This window comes from Camelus bactrianus, chromosome 2, assembly GCF_048773025.1.
Source record: "Camelus bactrianus isolate YW-2024 breed Bactrian camel chromosome 2, ASM4877302v1, whole genome shotgun sequence".
NCBI classification, from domain to species: domain Eukaryota; kingdom Metazoa; phylum Chordata; class Mammalia; order Artiodactyla; family Camelidae; genus Camelus; species Camelus bactrianus.
The window spans coordinates 97,575,721-97,596,538 of NC_133540.1; the positions used below are offsets into that span (position 1 = coordinate 97,575,721).

A 20,818-nucleotide genomic window follows, 5' to 3' on the forward strand; every position below is an offset into this window, starting at 1 on the left:
AAATTAAAATTACTACTTAAATGTGAGGTACTTCTTTGCTATTACTTTTCAATTACAACTACCAGAATAATAGTGGTCAATTAACACTCATTAGTACACCATTTAAGTTTAGTCAACAATACCCATTCTCTTTTCAATATTTAGATGAATAAATTTAATTTTCCTACTGTTCAAAAAAATCAAAACATATTTTATATCAACATTTTAATGAGCTTTTCTTTAATAATTAATTCAATGTGAAGTTAGTCAACACTTAACTGAGTTACGAAAATAGACTATTCAGATGTTGAGCTGGGGCACAATGATAGTCAAGTTCAGCAAAAATCCTGTTTAACCTGATCTAATGGGAACTTTCAATTAAGGTTTCATTTTGTTTGTTTTGGAGAATCAGAGGAGGAAAGGAGGGAATATTATAATGTAGAACAGGATAAAACAGTTTTAACCTTTATTATTTGTCCAGAGAAATTCTGGGCCTTCCTTAACTAGTAGCTTTTTGAAAAAAATCCTTTGACACTTCAGGTAGACCATGAATAGTCTGATTGATGCTGTATTCCAAAATGGACAATCTTAACTTTCCTAAATTTCACGTATCTAATAAGGAGAAAATCACATTCTCCACCTTTCTCCTTCTAACAGGGAGCTGAAAATCACTCCAAGGCCTGACAGTTAACTCCTACTATTTGGGAATAAAAGCTGCGGAAACATAGACATTCACAGCTATTACCCTTGAAAGTGAAAAGGGGTGAGAACACATTCGAGCCTCTTAGTGAAATTATCATAACACTCGGTAGTTCATTACAGGCCTCTGTAACATTCCTCAGTGAGACTATTTAATTATAACTTAACCACTTCTTTAAAGGATTTAGGAAGTTTTCAGTTTACACATAAACACATACTAAAGACAGGCACACATGCATATGAACAGGCACACATATACACACTCCATGGAGCAAGTAAAAACAAATTCAGATTAAAGCACAAGAAACCAGGTAGAAGAGGGGCATGAGGAAATGGCCCTTCCCGGGGTGGTGGTGGAGGTGATATTGCTGGTAGCTGCTACTGATGCCACACTGATGATAATGAGGATGGTGCCTACCAATTTTTGATTTCCTACTGTGACTAGTCACAATGCTAGGAATTTTACTTACTGAGGGGCTCACAATGTTTGAACATGATGCTCATTAGGTTCTAAGATTCTTGTATCCAAGTCAAAGGGAGTAGGCAAAAGGTGAACATAATTTAGGAATTTTAAAACAGAACTTGGAATTTGTGGTAAGAAACAACAGTCTGCCTAAATGTGGTTCGAATATCACAGACTCTCACCTTTCTTACTGAATTTTCATAGATATTTGCTGTTTGTCCTTGGGACCGTTTCCAGAAGCTTTAATTAAAAAAAAAATTAATGTTCACAAGTTTCACTGGGGAGTGTGGTCACTGGAGTTCCTCTTGCAGCCTTGCCAGAAGTCCATCTTTTCAGAGTACTTCTTAATATATACATTTCACCGTGTTCTGAAATGTACAAACATTGAAGGTATCTCAGAAATGTACTTGAGTTTTATAAATGTCATGATTTATCCTAGACCCAGATAAATTCTAGTTGGGCTTCAGTTATCAATTCACATATCAGGCTTAATGTGTGATTCAGGTGATTTGTTCCTAAAGTACAGAAAAAACATTTGCTCTGCAATCTAAGGAGGGCCAAACCTCCTACCACAAACCTATCTCAGCACTGACCATGGAAAGGAACACTCTCTCTTTGTTGGATTCAAATCCAGTAGCTCTTGGCTTATTTTAATTCGAGCTAGGGAAAGAACTGAGCTTCCACATTTCATTTTAATCAATAAACCCAGCTTTTTTTCTATGTTAAAAAAAAAAAAAAACAACCCAAACAGAAGCAAAACAAAAAACCACCAAAACTACTGCCTCTCTATAACAGTAGCTAGCCCCTTAACATACAGGCCTTAGAGACAGAACTCATTCATGTGTAAACAAGTTCATTTTCATATAAAGCTAGATATGCCATAAAGGTTAGTTTCATTTGTAAAATACTGCTCCATGGAGAGAATAAACCAAAATGAAAAACTCTGGGCAGATGCAATTTGACAAAGCATTATAACACTTACCCAATGCCTTGTTTTTTTCTGTCCTTCATGATAACACTTCATGACACTGAGCATGGAAAAAAAAGCAGCTTGATGGAGATGTGATCACTTACGGTAAACTGTTCCCTAAATTTCATCTACAGATGATAAATATTGACTTATCCACAAAGGCTTCACCATGTCAGTGTTATTTCTCAGTTATGAGGGGACGTTGGAAAAATAACACAGAATGATTTCAGTTCTCAGGACTTATTAGAGAAGGCGCTGATGTGAGATCAGCTCCTGCAGAACACAGATCTCACTGGGAAAAGAAAAGCAAAACCAGCAAAGATAAGGAAGAGTGTTTCTTCCAGGTTAGTCCCAGCAATGAGACAGCCAAGATACGCTTGAGGAGATGGCAAGGATAATGAGGCAGGCTATCATTTTCTCTTTTATTGCATGCTGGAGTCCCCAAACCTGCTAAAGACGTGACTCCAGGCAGCAGCAGTGATTGCTATTCGATAGTCACAGCGATGTTCCCTGGAGGTCTCGTGTGTTTTGAGGGGGTGGAGGATACAACTGATAGTACCAGACCAGGGAACTAAATCATCTGTCTTCCAGAAACATAACTAGAGTTTGACTGATGCGGCTTTTCTGCACTTAACGCCTAACAGGTTCTGCCAGCTCACGGATCCTTGGAGAACATTGTGTTTTCAGAGCAGCTGGCTTGACTTTAAAGACTTCTGGATCGTAATATATAATATGCATAGGAGTCCTGAAATGGAAAAAAGGATTAAACCTGAAGTAAGATGAACAGGAAAAGAACTAACATTCCTCAGGCATCCACAATGTGGTAGGCACTGTGATATTATCCTATTTTGATTTTCATAAGCACGCCACACCTTCACTGCACAGATAAGGAATTGAAGGCCCAGGGAAGTTGTAAGAATGATCTGTGATCAAATCTAGATCTGTGTATGTGTCAGATTTTAAAGCCTTGGCTCTCTCCACAGAAAGTAAATTCTGGAAATTTCTCAATAATTTAGCAATGTTAAAAACAAGCCAGACAGTCCTCTGGTGAACTTAAAGAAATCAGTTTTTTTAAGTTTCCACCCTTAACACCTTAACCACCAGATAATAATTTTGCTACCAGGATAGAACCTTGAGCTCTTGATCGTACTTTTCCCTTTCCTTTGTCAGTGTACAGAGAATGCGTGTCATTTCATTTGATGTTGAACTTTTTTTTTTAAGGAAAACCAAGTTATAAAAATTTTTTAAATATTTTATTATATAAGACCTAAAATATTTCCTGTTCTTGAGCTCAAGACTATGACAACTTTTTCAGTTAGGTTTTCCTGATGATGCTTTAAAAAGAGGATCAGGTATTATCCCTTGAAGGGAACCAAATGAGCTGAGGTTCAGGCAAGTTAAGAGGTTTTCTAAAAAATGAACAGGAATTAGAGGCAATTTCTTCTCTGTTGAGTATATTTTCTGATTTACTGGAAATAGTTCATACATGTACATGATGCAAAAACATTAAAAAATACAAAAGCCTATGTGGTGAAAAATAAGTCTCCCTCCCATCCCAGCTCCCAAGGCCCCCAAAGTAACTATCACCACTAGCTTCTTGTTTACTTCTCTGAGTTACTATATTGCACATACTTACTTTTTTCTTATGCAAATTGCAACATACTATGCTTCTGTTCTGTAACTTGTTTCACTTAACAATATATGTTAGATAAATAATCCTGTATCCATAATGACAGAGTTGTCTCCTAGGTCTAAAGTTCAATTCTGGCCCACTAACTCTTTAACTGTAGCCTTCTATTTATGGTAGGAAGATCATAGATAAATCTATATCACAGCAAATGTAACAAGTGAGATGTTTTTAAAATTTTCTTCTATTTTGACAATTCTTTCCACTGTCCTGATGAGGTCAACTTTCCCCTTTCCCTACCACCCCCAGCCTTTCCTGTCCCATCTTACCCTTAAAGTGACGTACCTCGTATTTGGATTAGCTAGTTCTTGGATTCTGGGAGATATTTTGGAATGGATAGCAGCATAAGATACTGGCCAGGAGGCATCCCGGGGAGGTAAGTAGTCTTGATGAAGAGGTCTGGCCTTAGCTAGAGCTACTATTCGAGGGCTAGGTTTGGCTAGCAAGGCAGCACAGGATATCTAGAGTGGAAACAAAAAGACACAAAATACATCTCCAATTTCGTGCCTCCCTCTCTTTACAGCTATACCCCTAATGAGTCTCCATCATTTCTCTCCTGGGTTGCTGCAACAGACTCTCCACACTGGCTTCCTGCTTCCATTCTGGCCCCTCTGCAATCCAGCCTTCATGTCACAGTTACTGAGGGAGAGAAAAAGCATTTTAACTCGTGTGTTCCATGAGCCAGATGGAGTTCTAAGTGATTTGCCGCCATCATTCCTCTGCAATCATCGTAACAACTCCAGGAGGGAAGGACTTTCTGAGGCCCAGGTAAGATCATGTCACTCTCAGGATTTAAAACCTTCTAGTAGCTTTCCATTTTGCTAAGAATAACATTTAGGCTCCTTACTGTGGCCTAGATGGCCCTCCATGATCTGGCCGCTGCCCCTCCTCTGGCCTCCCCTTCCACCCCTCCCCGCCTCCATCACTGTGATTCCCACCACACAAGGCCCCCCGGCCCAGCTCTTCCCATCTCAGGTCCTTTGCACTTGCTAGTTCTGCTTGAAATCCTCTTTCTTGTATCTTGTCATGGTGGCCTCTTTGTTGTTCGTCTCCAGACGCAAAAATCACATCCTCAAGGAGTTCTTCCCGGACCACCCAAGAGAAATCATTGTTTCTAATTACCCTCTTCCACAGTACTTATTTAATCTTCTTCACAGCACTTACCAACACCTGACTTAGCTCATCCATTTCATTGCTGGTATGTTTATTGTCTGCTTCTCCCCATTAGAATACAAGCTGCTTAAGAGAAGTACTTGTTTCTGGACTAGGCTCTGGTGCATAATTGGTGCTAAATAAATATATCTTGACTGACTGACTGATTAACTCCTTTTGGTCTTACTTTGAAAACTATGTCTACAAGGAGGCCTTTCTATTATGTTGCTTTATTGGTAAAATACGAAGGATGACGTGTAGCTACTATTCTCTCAGGTGCTCATTCAAAAGAATTAGGATGACAGCAAATGCCTCTCAGAAGCCCTGAAATGGTTCTGTGTTGCACTGGTACAGATTACTTTGGGTTCTAAGAGTATGATTACTGTGGTGGTATCACTTTTTTAAGACTTAAAAAAAAAATTCAAACAATCCTAGCAACTAAAGATGCCTATAGTTTCCATTTTACATAACAAACAAACCTGCGAATCAAGTGACTTGTCCATGGATCACAAGGCAAGTCACTTTAGCAAACTCAAGACACTTTACCAAGAGTTTTTGATTCCCTAACAGGGAATTTCCTAACAGAATTCCCTATCAAATCCTCAGGTTCCTATAAGGAGGATGAAATTGGTCTGACCTCCTTTGGCAACATGAACATTAGATATTTATTGAAAACTCAACTGGGATTGGGGGCTAAGTGGCCATTACAATAAATGGAGGGGAGCGTCAGGGAGGAAGAGGGAGAGAAGCCACTGAATGTGCCAGGCTCTGAGCTGAACACCTGCCTCATCTGTTATCACAAGTCCTAAGTCCTAAAGCTGGAAACTTATCTTGACAATCCCCTTGCTCACCCAGCTCCACCCAGCGTCAAGGTCATCCCAACTTTAGGACTTTGGCATGTGCTCTTCCTTTTACTAGAATATTCTCTTTGCAGATCTTCACTTAGCTGATTCCTTCTCATTATTCAGGTTTCAGCTTAAATATCCCTTCCTTAGAGAGGCTTTCCCTGACTACCATATGGAAAGACACTCATTCCCCACCCTCAGCCATAGTTACACACTTCCTATTCTGTTTTCTTCATAGCACTTATCACTACCTGACATTATCTTATTTGTTTACTTCTTTGTTTTTTGTCTCCCTCCATCTTGTTCACTGGGCAGATGCCTGGCACACAGCAGGCCTTCAAATTCTTTTCAATAAATAAGGCTCAGGAAGGTTGTTAAAAATCACAGAGATAGGAGTGGTGAGGTGAGAATTTGAACCCAGATCTTACTGACTCCAAAGCCCATGTTCTCCACCTCTGCCCCCAGCCTCTCTCCCTGTCTTGCAGCTAGGTCTTCCTTCTTGCCACAGACCACTCTTTGAAGGTTCTCTTTTCCAGTGACGTTGGTCTATGCCCTATAGAGGCAAAATACCACCCTAGGAACAATTGGAAAGTGAACCAAAGGATGCCAAGGCAGTGATGGCTTACAGGATGGATGGGCATTTCACTCCTTTCTCTTTCAAAGCACAGACCCTCTATCTTGATCCTTGGATGGGAAAGCTCTACAATCCTTGGAGTTGCAACAGCAGTCAGGGCAGACATTGAAATCTTGGTTTCAATCTAGGGGATAAAACAAAAATAGTACCTTCAAGTATCAAACAATAAACACCATCTCAGTCAAGGTTACAAAGTAGTGTCTGACCTCTGGAGCAGATTTCTCAGCAAACCTAGGAGAAAGGAGGAAAATCCTGCAGTAACCTATGATCATAGTGGCAAGGATCAATATCCATCCTTTTCAAACTAGGTTGAATGGATTCCAACCGAGCTTTTTAGGAACTTACTATTAAACTAAAGATGGGGAGGAAATGGTAATTACACATATTGACTATGAGATAAATGGCAACACTGATTTTGGAATGATAAACTCAGACAAGACGGAAGGCCAGCCCTACCACATAAGAACACTGTAAGGGGGAAAGCTCTACTTTGTTCTTAATTATTTTGCTCTTTGGAAATCAGGAATCATTATCACAAATCCTCATGCTTAAAATGAATGTAAGTGGCTCTTTTCTTAAGTGGAACAAATAAGAAAAAGAAACCAAAGCCAAGAGGAAGAAAGGCCAAACCATATACCTCCATAGACAATGTTGTACTAGTCCCCCAAGACACTCCTCACTACCTTAACTGTGGAAGTGTGTTCAAATTACATGGTCTTCTGTTTAAAGCACTTGTATTCAAACTCAATACTTACAAGACTTTGAGAGGATAATACGATCAATAACAGGAAATAAAACAGGGTTTTAACTGTGGGTGGAAAAAATTATAGATGATCTAAATAAAGAGAGATAAAATATTCATGGATTAGAAGAGTTACTATTACTAAGATGTTAATTCTCTAAGTTGCTTTACATATTCAAGACAATCCTAATCAAAATCACAACAGACATTTTTGTAGAAACTGACACATTGATTCTAAAATTCATGTGAAAATGGAAAAGATCTAGAAGAACCAAAAATAAACTGAAAAAGGAGAACAAAATAGGAGGACTTATACTATTTTATTTCAAGACTTATAAATCTACAGTAATCATGACAGTAAAGTATTGACATGTGAATAGGTAAGTAAACAATTACAACAGAATTGGGAAGTCCACGAATAGACCCAAGGCCATTCAACAGGGAGAAGAAAGCCTTCCATCAAATGGTACTAGAAAAATTGGATTTCGGTATGGAAAAAAACAAACCTCAATCCCTACCTCACAGCTACCAAAAAACTAATTCAAGGTGGATAATATATATAAATATAAAATCAAAAATTACAAAGCTTCTATAGGAAAATCTACAACACCTTCACAACCTGGGGGAAGACAAAGATGTCTTAGTTGAGACGCCAAAAGCATTAACTATAAAAGAAAAAACTGACAAATTGAACATCTTTTTCTTTAGAGAAGATACAATTAGGAAAATTAATAGAGAGAACATATGCACAAATACATAACCCTGACAAAGGAAATGTGCCAGAATAAATACATTTTACAAATCATTGATAAAAGGAAAATAACCCATTTTTTTAAATGGGTAAAAGCTTCATAAGACAAGCCAACTCTTCATTAACACAAAATGTGATTCTGTAGGTAGAAAATCCAAAAGAATGTTTCACAAAATCTACTAACTAAATGACAGAAGAAGACATACAAATGCCAACAGGCACATGACAAGTGCTCAACATGAACAGCCATCCTAGACATGTAAATTAAAACCACAGCAAGATGCCACTATACACTCACTAAAATGGCTACATATTTTAGAAGCTGACAATACCAATGTTGTAAAGTCTGTACAGCATCTAGATCACTCATACACTGCTGGTGAGATTAAAACTGCACACGCATTTTGGAAAATACTTGAGCAGTTTCTCCTGAAACTAAATATACACATACCTTATGGCCAGTTGGGTCATAGGATAGAAGAGCTGATTCTACTCCTAGGTATTTATACAAGAGAAATAAAAATGTATGTCCACAAAAATATCTGTACAGGAATATTCACAGCAACTTTATTCAAAATAACCCCAAACTGGAAACATCCCAAATGTCCACCAAAAGTGAATGAATAAACAAACTGTGATATACTTATACAATGAAATAATACTTGTCAATAAAAAGGAAAAATCTATTAATATTCTTAATAACATGCATGAATCTCAAAAATACTGTGTCAAGCAATAGAAGCCAAGCTGTAAAGAGTATATACTGTATGATTCTATTTATATCAAGTCCAAGAACAGGCAAAAAGAGTCTATGATGATAGGAATCTGAAAGTGGTTCCCTCTGAGGCAGGGGGTGGAGCGGGAACTGACTGGAAACAGTCATGAGGAAACTTTTTAGGATAATGTTTGCATCTTGATTGGGGTGGTTATTGCATGGGTATATACATTTGTTAAAACCTTATTAAACTATACAATTTAAGATCTATGCATTTTTAATTTTATATATATTACAATTTAAATATATATTATTATTATATAAATTATAACCCCAAACTTTTAAGTTACAAGCTAGGAAAAATATTTACTTCATATATAACAGATGAAGAATTAATATCCTTAAGATGAAAAGAACTTCATGAATCAATAAAAAATGTATAGACCAGTAGAAAAATAAAGCCATGAATAGACAAATTTACAAAAGAATTACACATGGTAAATAAATGTGGAGAGCTATTTGACTTTATTAATAATCAGAGAAATGAAAGTATTTTAATGAGGTATCACTTTATTATACAGTTAATACTTTATAAAATATATAATTAATATATTATTGCAGTAAAAAAGGCAGCACAAATATGTAAATCAAAATCACTTCTGTTGAAACACATTTTGGGATTTATATGAATCACCTCAAAATGTTCATACTCTTGATCCATTAATTATACTGTGAGAATTTTTATTCTCAGAAAATAATCAGAGATTGAGAATGATTGGGGAGGGACATGTTGGTAGAATGACCTCATAAATTAGGACAGCAAGTGAGACAAAGCATCGTAAAAATGCAGAGTACAAGTGCGTAATTTTCAAAGGTATCTGCCAGATAGAAAAGAAGAGTATTAAAAGTCAAAATGTATCAAGAGTCAAAGATTTAAAATACCTAACCAAGCTGATTAGTCTGAGTAGCAGCTGTGGACATCTTTAAGTAAAGAGAGAACGATGGTTATGGACTAAGTGAGCTACGAAACAACCCCTTTCTTTCTAAGTTTCGTAGTCCTAATAAAGCTACTACAAAAAAAAAAAAAAAAGATTTGGAATGACATTCATAGTAAAAGGACTTCCCATAGTGTATCCACCCAAAGTCTCTGGTGGCAAGTATCCTCAGACAGCTGTGACAGTACCTGGACTTCTTTTGTGGGCATGTGTTATCTTTAAACTCTAAGATTTAGAATTAACTGTAAAAAAGCTGAGAGAATCACAATCATAGAATTAATACTTTGTCTTAAGAATAAATATGTGCAAGAACTGATGAAACTGAACATGGACTATAGACCAAATATAATATTATATTAATGTTAAATTTCATGATCTTGGTAACAGTATGTTACATAAGATAGTGTCCTGTTCTTGGGAAATATACACTGAAGTATTGAGGAAAATGGAGTATATTATGTCTGTATCTCTCAAAAATGATTCAGGGAAAAATTTAAATACACACACACACACACACCACAGAGGAGAGAGAATGATAAAGTCAGTGGACCAAAATGTTCATTTTTGCAGATTTTCAGTAAATCTGAAATTATTATTAAAACAAAAAGTGAGGTATCACCTCACACCAGTCAGAATGGCCATCATTAAAAAGTCCACAAACAATAAATGCTGGAGAAGGTATGGAGAAAAGGGAACCCTCCTACACTGTTGGTGGGAATGTAGTTTGTAGGAAAACAGTATGGAGATTCCTCAAAAAACTAAAAATAGACTTAATCTGTGATCCAGCAATCCCATTCCTGAGCATATATCCAGAGAAAACTATAATTTGAAAAAATACATACACCTCAGTGTCAATAGGAGCACTATATACAACAGCCAAGACATGGAAACAAGCTAAATGTCCATCGACAGATGACTGGATAAAGAAGTTGTGGTATATTTATACAATGGAATACTACTAAGCCATAAAAAGAATAAAATAATGCCATTTGCAGTAACATGGATGGACCTAGCGATCATCATACTAAGTGAAATAAGCCAGAAAGAGAAAGAAAAATACCATATGATATCACTCATATATGGAATCTAAAAAAAAAAACCAGATAAACGAACTTATTTATAAAACAGAAACAGACTCACAGACACAGAAAACAAACTTATGGTTACCAGAGGGGTAAGAGGGTGATAAGGGATAAATTGGGAGTTCAAGATTTGCAGATACTAACTACTATATATAAAACAGATAAACAACAAGTTTCTTCTGTATAGCACAGGGAACTATATTCAATATCTTGTAGTAACTTATAATGAAAAAGGATATGAAAACAAATATCTGTATGTATATGTATGACTGAAACATTAAGCTATACACCAGAAATTGACACATTATAAACTGACTCTATTTCAATAAAATAAAGATGAAAAACTAAAACAAAAAGTATATACTATTTAAATAAAAAGTAGGTACATGTTTTAAGAGAGTTTGACCCATCAGTGATACCCTTACAACTGCAATCTGAATGTATAATTAAGTAACTGATTTAGAATCATGACATTAAGTTGATGTCATTCTTACAACGTCAAAACCTTCAGGTTCACTATATCTGTTTACTATATTCAATTTTTACATAGTCATTTAATATTTGAGAAGGTTTTATTAATGGAGATGGCTGAAGTAAGAAGCTCAAAAAAGAAACCAAATTTAATATATTTATAAATACAGTTTAAAGTATTTGGAAGTATATAAGTTTGGAAACCAAATCAAACATTATTCCAGACTCTTAAAAGTCACTGTCAAAAGCTGCTAGAATTGTCATTAGAATAACCTTCCAAACTATACTTATAACCCTAAGAAAGAAATCGATTTTTTAATTTGAAATTTAAAAAGATGACTATTAATTATTTAAATCAAGAATATACCTCTGAACAGCCTTTTCTGCCTACAAAAACCATGCGCAAGGATACCAAAAGACTCACATCATTGGGTGTGGCAGTTTTCTTTTCTTAAGTTCCTATAAATTCTTTGCCACTTCTCTCATTGAGAGGTGGGGTTTGTGTCCCTGCCCCCTTGAATTTGGCCAGACTTGTACCTGCATCAATCGACAGAGGATGACTCCAGTGACATAATGCGACTTCCGAGGCCAAGTCATAAAAAAAAAAACCATGTAGCTTCCACCTAGTTCTTTTGGAATGCTTATCCTTGGGGCACTCCATTTTAGGGTATTCCTTCTCAGAACACAGCTGCCATGCTGAGGGAGGGCCAAGCCACACAGAGAGGCCATACAAAGGTGCCCCCGCATATATTCCTAACTAAGTCTAGCCTTCAAGTCAGCCCCACGTAGGTACCGTCAAAAGGTGCTGTTACGGACTGAATGCCTGTCTTCCCCACACCCCCGCCAAATTCATAGTCCTAACCCCTCAATGCAACGGTGCTAGGAGGTGGGGCCTCTGAGAGGCAGGTAATTTGCTTTATATGAGGACACAAGGATAGAACCTCCATAACGAGATTAGTGCGCTTATAAGACAAGGAAGAGAGAGCAGAACTCTGTGCACAAAGCATAGGTCATGTGACACACAGCAAGAGGGTGGCTGTCTACAACCAGGAAGAGGGCTCTCACCAAGAAAAGAATCTACTGGCACCTTGATCTTGGGTTTCTCAGCCCCCAGAACTGTGAGAAATAAATGTTTGTTGTTAAAGCCGCCCAGTCTAGGGTGCTACAGCGGCCCAAGCTGAGGCAGGTGTGAAGGAGACTTCCGCTGGTTCCGGCCCCTTACCAGTTCACACACCCAAGCCATTAGAAGTACCCCAGTTGAGGCCCCAGACATTCCTGGAGCAGACACAAGCCATACCTGCTTGCCCTATCAGAACTTCTGACTCATAAAAGCCTTGAGCATGATACAATGGCTGCTGTTGTACATCACTAAGTCTGGGGGCAGTTCAGCATAAAGTTAACCAAATCAGAACTTTAAGGACGAGTTCTCTGTTCAGGCATATCTCGCTTTATTTGCACTTCTCTTTATTGCACTTTGCAGATACTGCGTTTTTTTTTTTACAAATTGAAGGTTTGTGGCAACTCTGCATCAAGCAAGTCTATCAGCACCATTTTCCCAACAGCATTTGCTCACTTTGTGCCTCTGTGTCACATCTGGGTAATTCTCACAATATTTCAAACTTTTCCATTATTATTATATTATGCTGATCTGTGGTCAGTGATCTTTGACGCTACTATTGCAAAAAGATTACAACTCACTGAAGGCTCAGTTGATGGTTAGTAATTTTTGCAGTAAAATACTTTTTAATTTTTATTTTATTTTGGGGGAATGCTTTAATATGTAATATTCATTAATATAATCATATTTGCACTGATATAGTCATAAAATATTAAATGTATATTTGATGAAGGAAGTGGCCTACAAAACCAAGTGAGTAAGCAGACATAGAAAACTGATGGTTACCGCAGGGGAAAGGGGGTGGGGAGAGCCAAACCGGGAGTTCAAGATCTGCAAATACCAACCACTACACATAAAATAGATAAACAGTAAGTTTATACTGTATAGCACAGGGAACCATACTCAACATCCTGCAGCAACCTATTATGAAAAAGAATATGAAAACAAATGTATGCATGCATATGCACGACTGAAACACTATGCTGCACACCAGAAACCAACACTACATTGTAAACTGACTGTACTTCAACAAAAAAATAGGAAAAAAAACTCCAAAACCAAGTGAGTAGGGACCATAAAAGTCACCCATGAAAGTCACAATGTGGTCTTGGGGACAGGGACCCCAGCAAGTCTCTAAGGGATTTGGGAAGCACCTAGAAAATTGATCAAAATGTAGACTCCTGGGCCCAGATTCCTGGCAGTCAGATGCAGCTTGTGGTGAGCCCAGGAATCTGCGTAAAGTATTTTTTAAATTAAGGTATGTACATTGTTTTTTCAGACAAACTGCTATTGCACACTTAAAAGACTACAGTAGTGTAAACATAACTTTTGTATGTTATGTTTATAATATATAACCAAAAAATTCGTGTAACTTGCTTTATTGTAATTTTTGCTTTCTTGGGGTGGTCTAGGACCAAACCCACAATATCTCCAAGGTATACCTGTATTGGTTCTAGACTATCTAGAATTTGTTTTCTCAGTTGATTAGATTTAAAGGTATTAATGATCTTATTGCCAGTGGTTTAAAAAAAAGTTAAAAAGACCTGGTAGTCCATGGCATGCACTGGCAAAACAGAAAGCAAGATTTGGGTGGCGACAGCTGCTAACAGAGATCATTTTAGTGAAATAAAGTAGTGGGATTGGCTCACTGCTTCTAATGCACTAGAGAACTTGAGGAAAGAAATAATCAGCTCAGGCCTTTAAATTTTCACCTTAAAGTACAGTTAAGGGACCAGAAAGTTTGTGTGACTTACCCAGAAGAAACTCTTATCTTCTGTGGTCACAGGACTGAAAATTCTGAAAACCAAACTCAAAATCTAATTTTGTGAGTAGCAAATTATAGCGCAAATTGAATTCCCAAACTTACATAGTCTCCTATATTAAACTTAGAGCAATGAATGGGAAGGAATGGGACCCTGAAAATTGGACCAGGAACATACAGGCAATGAAGCTGGGTACTTTAAACTCCTGCTTACTGCCGAGCCTTCCTTACCGATAAAATCAGCCCTTCCTCCCCTTCCTGAGGAGGCTAGACACCCCTTTCCTAAAGAACCTATAACGGCTTCCCCTGAAGTAAATACCTTCCAGGGAACTGCTGACCTACCCTACTCTCTCTCATTGCTTCTAGTTCTATGACCAGACCCAAGTCCCAGCTGCCATAACAGTTTTCCAAAGACATCTCCATCAGCTCCCACGATTGCCTAAGGCTAAATCTACATTACTCATACTGGCTCTGCTTCTCTCATAAAATCCTGACAGATACCTTAGGCACAGGGGAGAGAGTTTTAAAAACTTCATTTGATGAGAGGGGAAAATAAAAACAAAGAAAAGGAAAATACACACCTAGGAGTAAGAGGGAGCACGTTACAATTACATACTCATTACATGTTACAAAGTCTATCAGGAATTTTTTCTTTCACAGGGGCCCACTTACCTTTTTTGGAGGAACATAGTCTGGATTTGTGCCTTTGGCTATTGAGAGTCGTAATATCCGGGGAGAAGGGTCAGAGATTTGAAGAGAATTTATTGTTGAGTAATCACTGAAGGGTCTATATGCAAATGAAACATGAAATATTATAATCATTGGAGGAACAATAACTACTTTCTTCATTCTTATAATCAACCTCCAATCAATTATACAAATTGTTTCTATCTTAGGAACTTCTTTTCCCATAATCATTAGTGCTCTTTCTACCTACCAGACTGGTGTTTCTCAAAGTTGTTTCACTATGACCCAAGGTAAGAAGCACATTTTATATTGTGATACAGTGTATGTAAGTCTGTGCATATATCTGAAACAAAATGATCATGGAACAATGCTTTCCCTAGGCAATGCATTCTGATTTTTAAAATTTCATTTGATAAAAACAAAACAAAACAAAAAAACGGAATTGATTTCATGATCCACTAATGGATTGAGACTTCCAGTTTAAAAAATATTTTACTTCCTACTCAAACCTCATATCAAAACCCTGATACAAGAATTCCAGTCATTACCAAGGACCCTTCTGTGATGGCCAGTATCCTCTGCAGTGCAGTTTGAAATACTGCTGGTCATAACTCCCAGCAACTCGGTTGATTTTCCCACATAGTCCTTTCCCGGAACAGAAACCTATCAACCAACAAACCTACAAACAAACCTAATATGGAAAAAAGTTTTTCGCGAATGAATCTGACTACCCTCTAGGGGTAGTCTGTTAGTTTTTTTAATTGATTTATAGTTGACATACCATAGGATTTACCTTTTAAAAGTGTACAATTCAGTGGTTTCTAGAATACACTCAAAATTGTGCGACTATTACCACTATCTAAATTCAGAACGTTTTCAACAGCCTGAAGAGATATCCCATACCTATTACCTGTCCCTCTCTCCCCCACCCCTAGGAACTACTAATTGACTTTCTGTCTCTATGGATTTGCCTATTCTGGAAATTTCAAATAAACAGAGTCATCCAAATATGTAGCCTTTTGTGTCTGGCTTCCTCCACACAGCATATTTTCAAGATTCATGTATCAGTATGTCATTCCTTTTATGGCTGAATTCCATTATTTAAATTTGCCACAGTTTGTTTATCCATGCATCCACTGATGAACATTTGAGTTGTTTCTACTTTTTGGCTATTATGGAATGTTACTGTCAATATCTATGTACAAGTTTTTGTGTGAACTTATGTTTACATTATGTTTTGAATTCAATAGGGTACATGCCTGGGAGTGGAACTGCTGACCATATGATGACTCTATGTTTAAAATTTGAGAAACTGGAAAACTATTTTCCACATAAGCTGCACCATTTTACATTCCCAACAGAAATGTATGAGGGTTTCAATTTCTCCACATCCTCTGCAACACAAGTTACTTTTTGTTTATTAATTATTATTATTACTGCCATTCTAGAGGTAAGTAGTAGAGCTTATGGTTTTAATGTGCAATTCCAAGATGACTAATGATAGTTAGCATCTTTTCATGTGCTTCTTCTTGTGTATGAATTTGACTTGGTAGTCTGGTATGATTTGAGTTGGTGCTGTGTATAAGTAGAATCATACAGTGTTTTTGTGTGACTGACTTATTTCATTTAGCATAATGTACTCAAGGTTCATCCATGTTGTAGCATGTGTCAGGATTTTCCTTTTTAAAGGCTGAGTAATACTCCATTGCATGTATTGTTTCATTCTTTTTGATGTTACTGCAAATGGGATTGTTTCTAAATTTCTTTTTTTTTTTTGAAATATAGTCAGTTTACAATGTTGTATCAATTTCTGGTATGCCACAAATGTTTCAGTCATACACAAACATACATATATTCATTTTCATATTCTTTTTCATTATAGGTTACTATAAGATATTGAATATAGTTACCTGTGCTATACAGAAGAAACTTGTTGTCTACCTATTTTATATACAGCAGTTCATATCTGCAAATCTCGAACTCCAATTTATCCCTTCCCACCCTCTTTCCCCCCCGGTAACCATAAGTTTGTTTTCTATGTCTGTGTCTGTTTCTGTTTTGTAAATAAGTTTGTGTCCTTTTATTTTTTTTAAGATTCCACATATGAATGATATCACATGGTATTCTTCTTTCTCTTTCTGGCTTACTTCACTTAGAACGACAATCTCCAGGTCCATCCATGTTGCTGCAAATGGCATTATTTTATTCTTTTTATGGCTGAGTAGTATTCCACTGTATAAATATATCATAACTTCTTTATCCAGTCATGTTTCTTAATTTAATTTTCAGATTGTTTTTAGTGGATAGATACACAATTGATTTCTGTATATTGATCTTAGAGTCTGTGCGTTCCTGAACTCATTTATTAGCTCTAATAGTTTTAATGTTAATTCCCTGAGATTTTCTATATATAAGATCCTGTCACCTATGAGTAGAGATAGTTTTACTTTTTCCTTTCCAACCTCAATACCTTTTATTTCTTTTATTGCCTAATTGTCCTGACTCAAATCTCCAGTAGGATGTTGAATGGAAGTGGTGAGAACTGATGTTCTTGTCTTATTCCTGATCTTAGGGTGAAAGCATTCAGTCTTTTACCATCAATTATGATGTTAGCTGTGGGGTTTTTGTAGATGTCCCTTATCAAGTTGAGTAAGTTCACTTCTATATATAGTTTGTTGAGCATGGTGTGTGTTAAATTTTGTCAAATGCTTTTTCTGAGTCTATTCAGATAATCACGTGGTTTTGGTTTTTTTATTCTATTGATTTGGTGTATTACCTTGACTTTAGTATGTTGAACCAATCCAATACAGAATACAATATTTCTGTATTCCTGGGAGAAATCCAACTTGGTCATGGTGTATAATTATTTTTATATGTAGTTGGACTTGCTTTGCTAGTATTTTGGTGCGATTGTTGCCTAGATATTTGAACTTGAAATGTAGCATTTTCATATGAATTGTTACATATATATTCATAAGAGATACTGTCTGTCATTTTCTTCTCTTGTATGACCTTTTCTGGTTTTGGTATCAGGTAATATGGACCTCATGGAATGAGTTGAGAAGTGACCTATTTTTTTAAAGAATCTGAAGGATTGGTGTTAGTTCTTCTCTAAACATATCATTGAACTCATCAATGAAGACATCTGGTCTTGAGCCATTCATAGGAAGTTTTTGTAAATTATTAATTAAATCTCTTGTTATAGGTTTGCTGAGATTTTCTATTATTTTGTCAGTTTCAGTAGTTTGTCTTTCTAGGGATTTGTCCATTCCACTTATGTTATCTAATCTGTTGCTCTTACAACTGCTCATAGTAATCCCATATAATCCTTTTTTATTTCTATAAAGTAAATAGCAATAACCCTTCTTTTGCAAATGAATCCTTAGAAAGGTCCCTTCTTTCTTTCATGATTTTAGTAATTTGAGTCTTCCGTCTTTTTGTCTTCATAAGTCTAGCCGAAGTCTTGTTTTTTGATTTTTTTTCAAAGAGCCAACTTCTGGCTTTGTTGATTTTCTCTGTTTTTCTAGTTTCTATTTAATTTATTTTCACTCTAATCTTTATTATTTCCTTCTTTCTGCTTGTTTTGAATTAGTTTGCTTTTCCACTTGTAATCTCTTAAAATGGAAGATTAGGTTATGATTTGTGATCTTTTTTACTTTTTAATGTAGGCATTTACAGTTAAAATTTCCCACTAATCACTACTTCAGCTGCATCTCATAAGTTTTGGTATGTTGTGTTTTCATTTAATAAAATATCAAAGTGGTTTCTTCTTTGACTCATTGTTTAGGAGTGTATTTAATTTCACATATTTAAAATTTTTCTTCTGCTATTGGTTTCTAATTTCATTTCACTGTGATCAGAGAACTAGTTTTGTATGTATTCAATTCTTTTAAATTTATTGACACTTGCTTTATGATCTAATATATTACTATCCTAGAGAACATTTCAGTTGAGAAGAACAAGTGTTCTGCTTATTGTTGGGTGTACTGTTGTATAAGTGTCAGTTAGGTATTGTTGGTTTAGTGTTGTTCCAGCCTTCTATTTCCTTGTTGATCTGTGTGTTGTTCTTCTTATTATTTAAAGTGGAATACTGAAAAACTCAACTAGTATTGAATTATCTCTTTCTCTCTTCAGTTCTACCAGGTTTTGTTTCATCTGCTTTGGGGTCCTGTTGTTAGATGTATACAATGTTTGTCTTAAAGTCTATATTGTCTGATATAAGTATAGCCACTCACTGTGGCTGGTTTTCATCGTGTATCTTTTTCTATCCTTTTACTTTCAGACTTCAGCCTACTTGTTTCTTTGAATCTAAAGGATGTGTCTCATAGAGAGCATATTATTGAGTACATGTTTTTTTTAATCCATTCTGTCAATCCCTGCATTTTGATTAGAGTGTTCAATTCATTTGCCAATCCCTGCCTTTTGATTAGAGTGTTCAATTCATTTGCATTTAATATATTACTCACAACATAGAATTTCTGCCTGTAATTTTCTGTTTTTCGTATGTTACATCTTTTTTGTTCCTCTACTCAACCATTCCTCTCTTCTTCCATGTTAGATTTTTTTCTAGTGTACCATTTTAATTCCCTTGTTATTTTAAAAACTATTTTCTTAGTTGTTGCCCTGTATGTCTTAACTTATAACATTCTAATTCAAGTTAATATCACTCCATTCCCTCCCTGTTTTTTTAAATACATTATATGCCCAACAACACAGATTTATAATTATTGTTTTATGCAGTTGTCTTTTAAATCAGGTAGAAGAATAAAAGAGCTATAAAAAGAAAAACACAATTATCCTGTCTTTCATATTTACCTGTGTAATTAACTCTATTGATGCCCTTTATTTCTTCATGTAGATTTGAGTTATTGTCTAGCGTCTTTTCACTTTAGCCCAAAGGAATCCCTTTAGTATTTACTGTAAAACAAGCCTGCTGGTGATGAATTTTCTCAGTTTTTGTTTATCTGGAAATGTCTTAATTTCTTTATTTTTGAAGTATGGTTTTGTTAGATAGAATATTCTCAGCCAATAGTATTTTTCTTTCAGTGCTTTAACTGTGTCATGCCTCTGCCTTCTGGCCTCCATGGTTTCTGACAAGAAGTCATCTGTTAATCTTACTGCAGATCCTTTGTATATGGTGAGTTACTTCTCTTGCTTTCAAGATTTTCTCTTTGTCTCTGGTTGTGGACAATTTGATTATGTTGTGTCAGGTTGTGGATCTTTTTGAGTTTATCATACTTGGAGTTTGTTAAGTTTCTTGGATATGTAGCTTAATGTTTTTCCATCTAACCTAGGAAACTTTGGGCCATTATTTCTTCAAACATTCCTTCTGCTCCTCTATCTCTTGACTCTCTTTATGAAATTCCCATTATGGATATGTTGATACTCTTGATGGTATCCCATAGGGCTATGAGGATTTGTTTATTTCATTCTTTTTTCTTTCTGTTTCTCAGACTTTATCATCTCAACTGACCTATCCTTAAGTGTGCTAATGCTTTCTTCTGACTACTCAAATCTGCTGTTGAGTCCTCCTGGTGAATCAGCTAAAATATATGTCACAAAGTCCAAGTTCATGTAATATACTTAATGGAGAGCACTGTCTTCACTAAGACCTGCATTTTCCCCTCACAAAATTCTAATGAGCTTGGTTATCTATTTCCAGCACACAGAAGATCAGAAAAGAGACTGCTTAGAGACTATTCCCCCAATAAAAAGACAAATGACAGGAAAACTATGATATGTGAATATCATAATTTAAAGAGGCCAGGCCACTTAACCTAAGAAATGTGCTTCATAATTAAACATTTTCTGAGAGGTTTTCTAAATTAAAGTATTACGTGATAGCTCATGTTCATCATAAAGATCTCAAGCTAATGAAAAAGGTTACATGTATGTTCAGTATCAGAAGAATCTGCTTAGGAAAGCAGGGAAATGAACTTTCAAACATACAAAAAGTTTTAGCATTCAAGGGGGTTTCACTTATATGAAAAATCAAACTTAGCTGTTTCAAAAAGTGGTGACAGTTAAATAAAGTATTATTTTAGTTTATAGATCTAGATCTATAACT

At 36.1% G+C, this 20,818-nt stretch overlaps 1 protein-coding gene across 1 annotated transcript in view; it reads right to left on the bottom strand.

Moving 5' to 3' along the window:
* Window positions 1-1,037: 1,037 nt before the first annotated feature.
* Window positions 1,038-20,818, bottom strand: part of SPMAP2L (sperm microtubule associated protein 2 like) — a 38,919-nt gene continuing 19,138 nt past the window's right edge. Inside the window, exons 7-11 of the mRNA XM_010966191.3 lie at window positions 14,737-14,851; window positions 6,422-6,553; window positions 4,084-4,259; window positions 2,124-2,856; window positions 1,038-1,509 (exon numbers count right to left, since the gene is read on the bottom strand). Coding sequence (XP_010964493.1) covers window positions 2,742-2,856; window positions 4,084-4,259; window positions 6,422-6,553; window positions 14,737-14,851 — 538 coding nt within the window. The 3' untranslated portion in view covers window positions 1,038-1,509; window positions 2,124-2,741. The remainder of the gene's footprint in view (window positions 1,510-2,123; window positions 2,857-4,083; window positions 4,260-6,421; window positions 6,554-14,736; window positions 14,852-20,818) is intronic.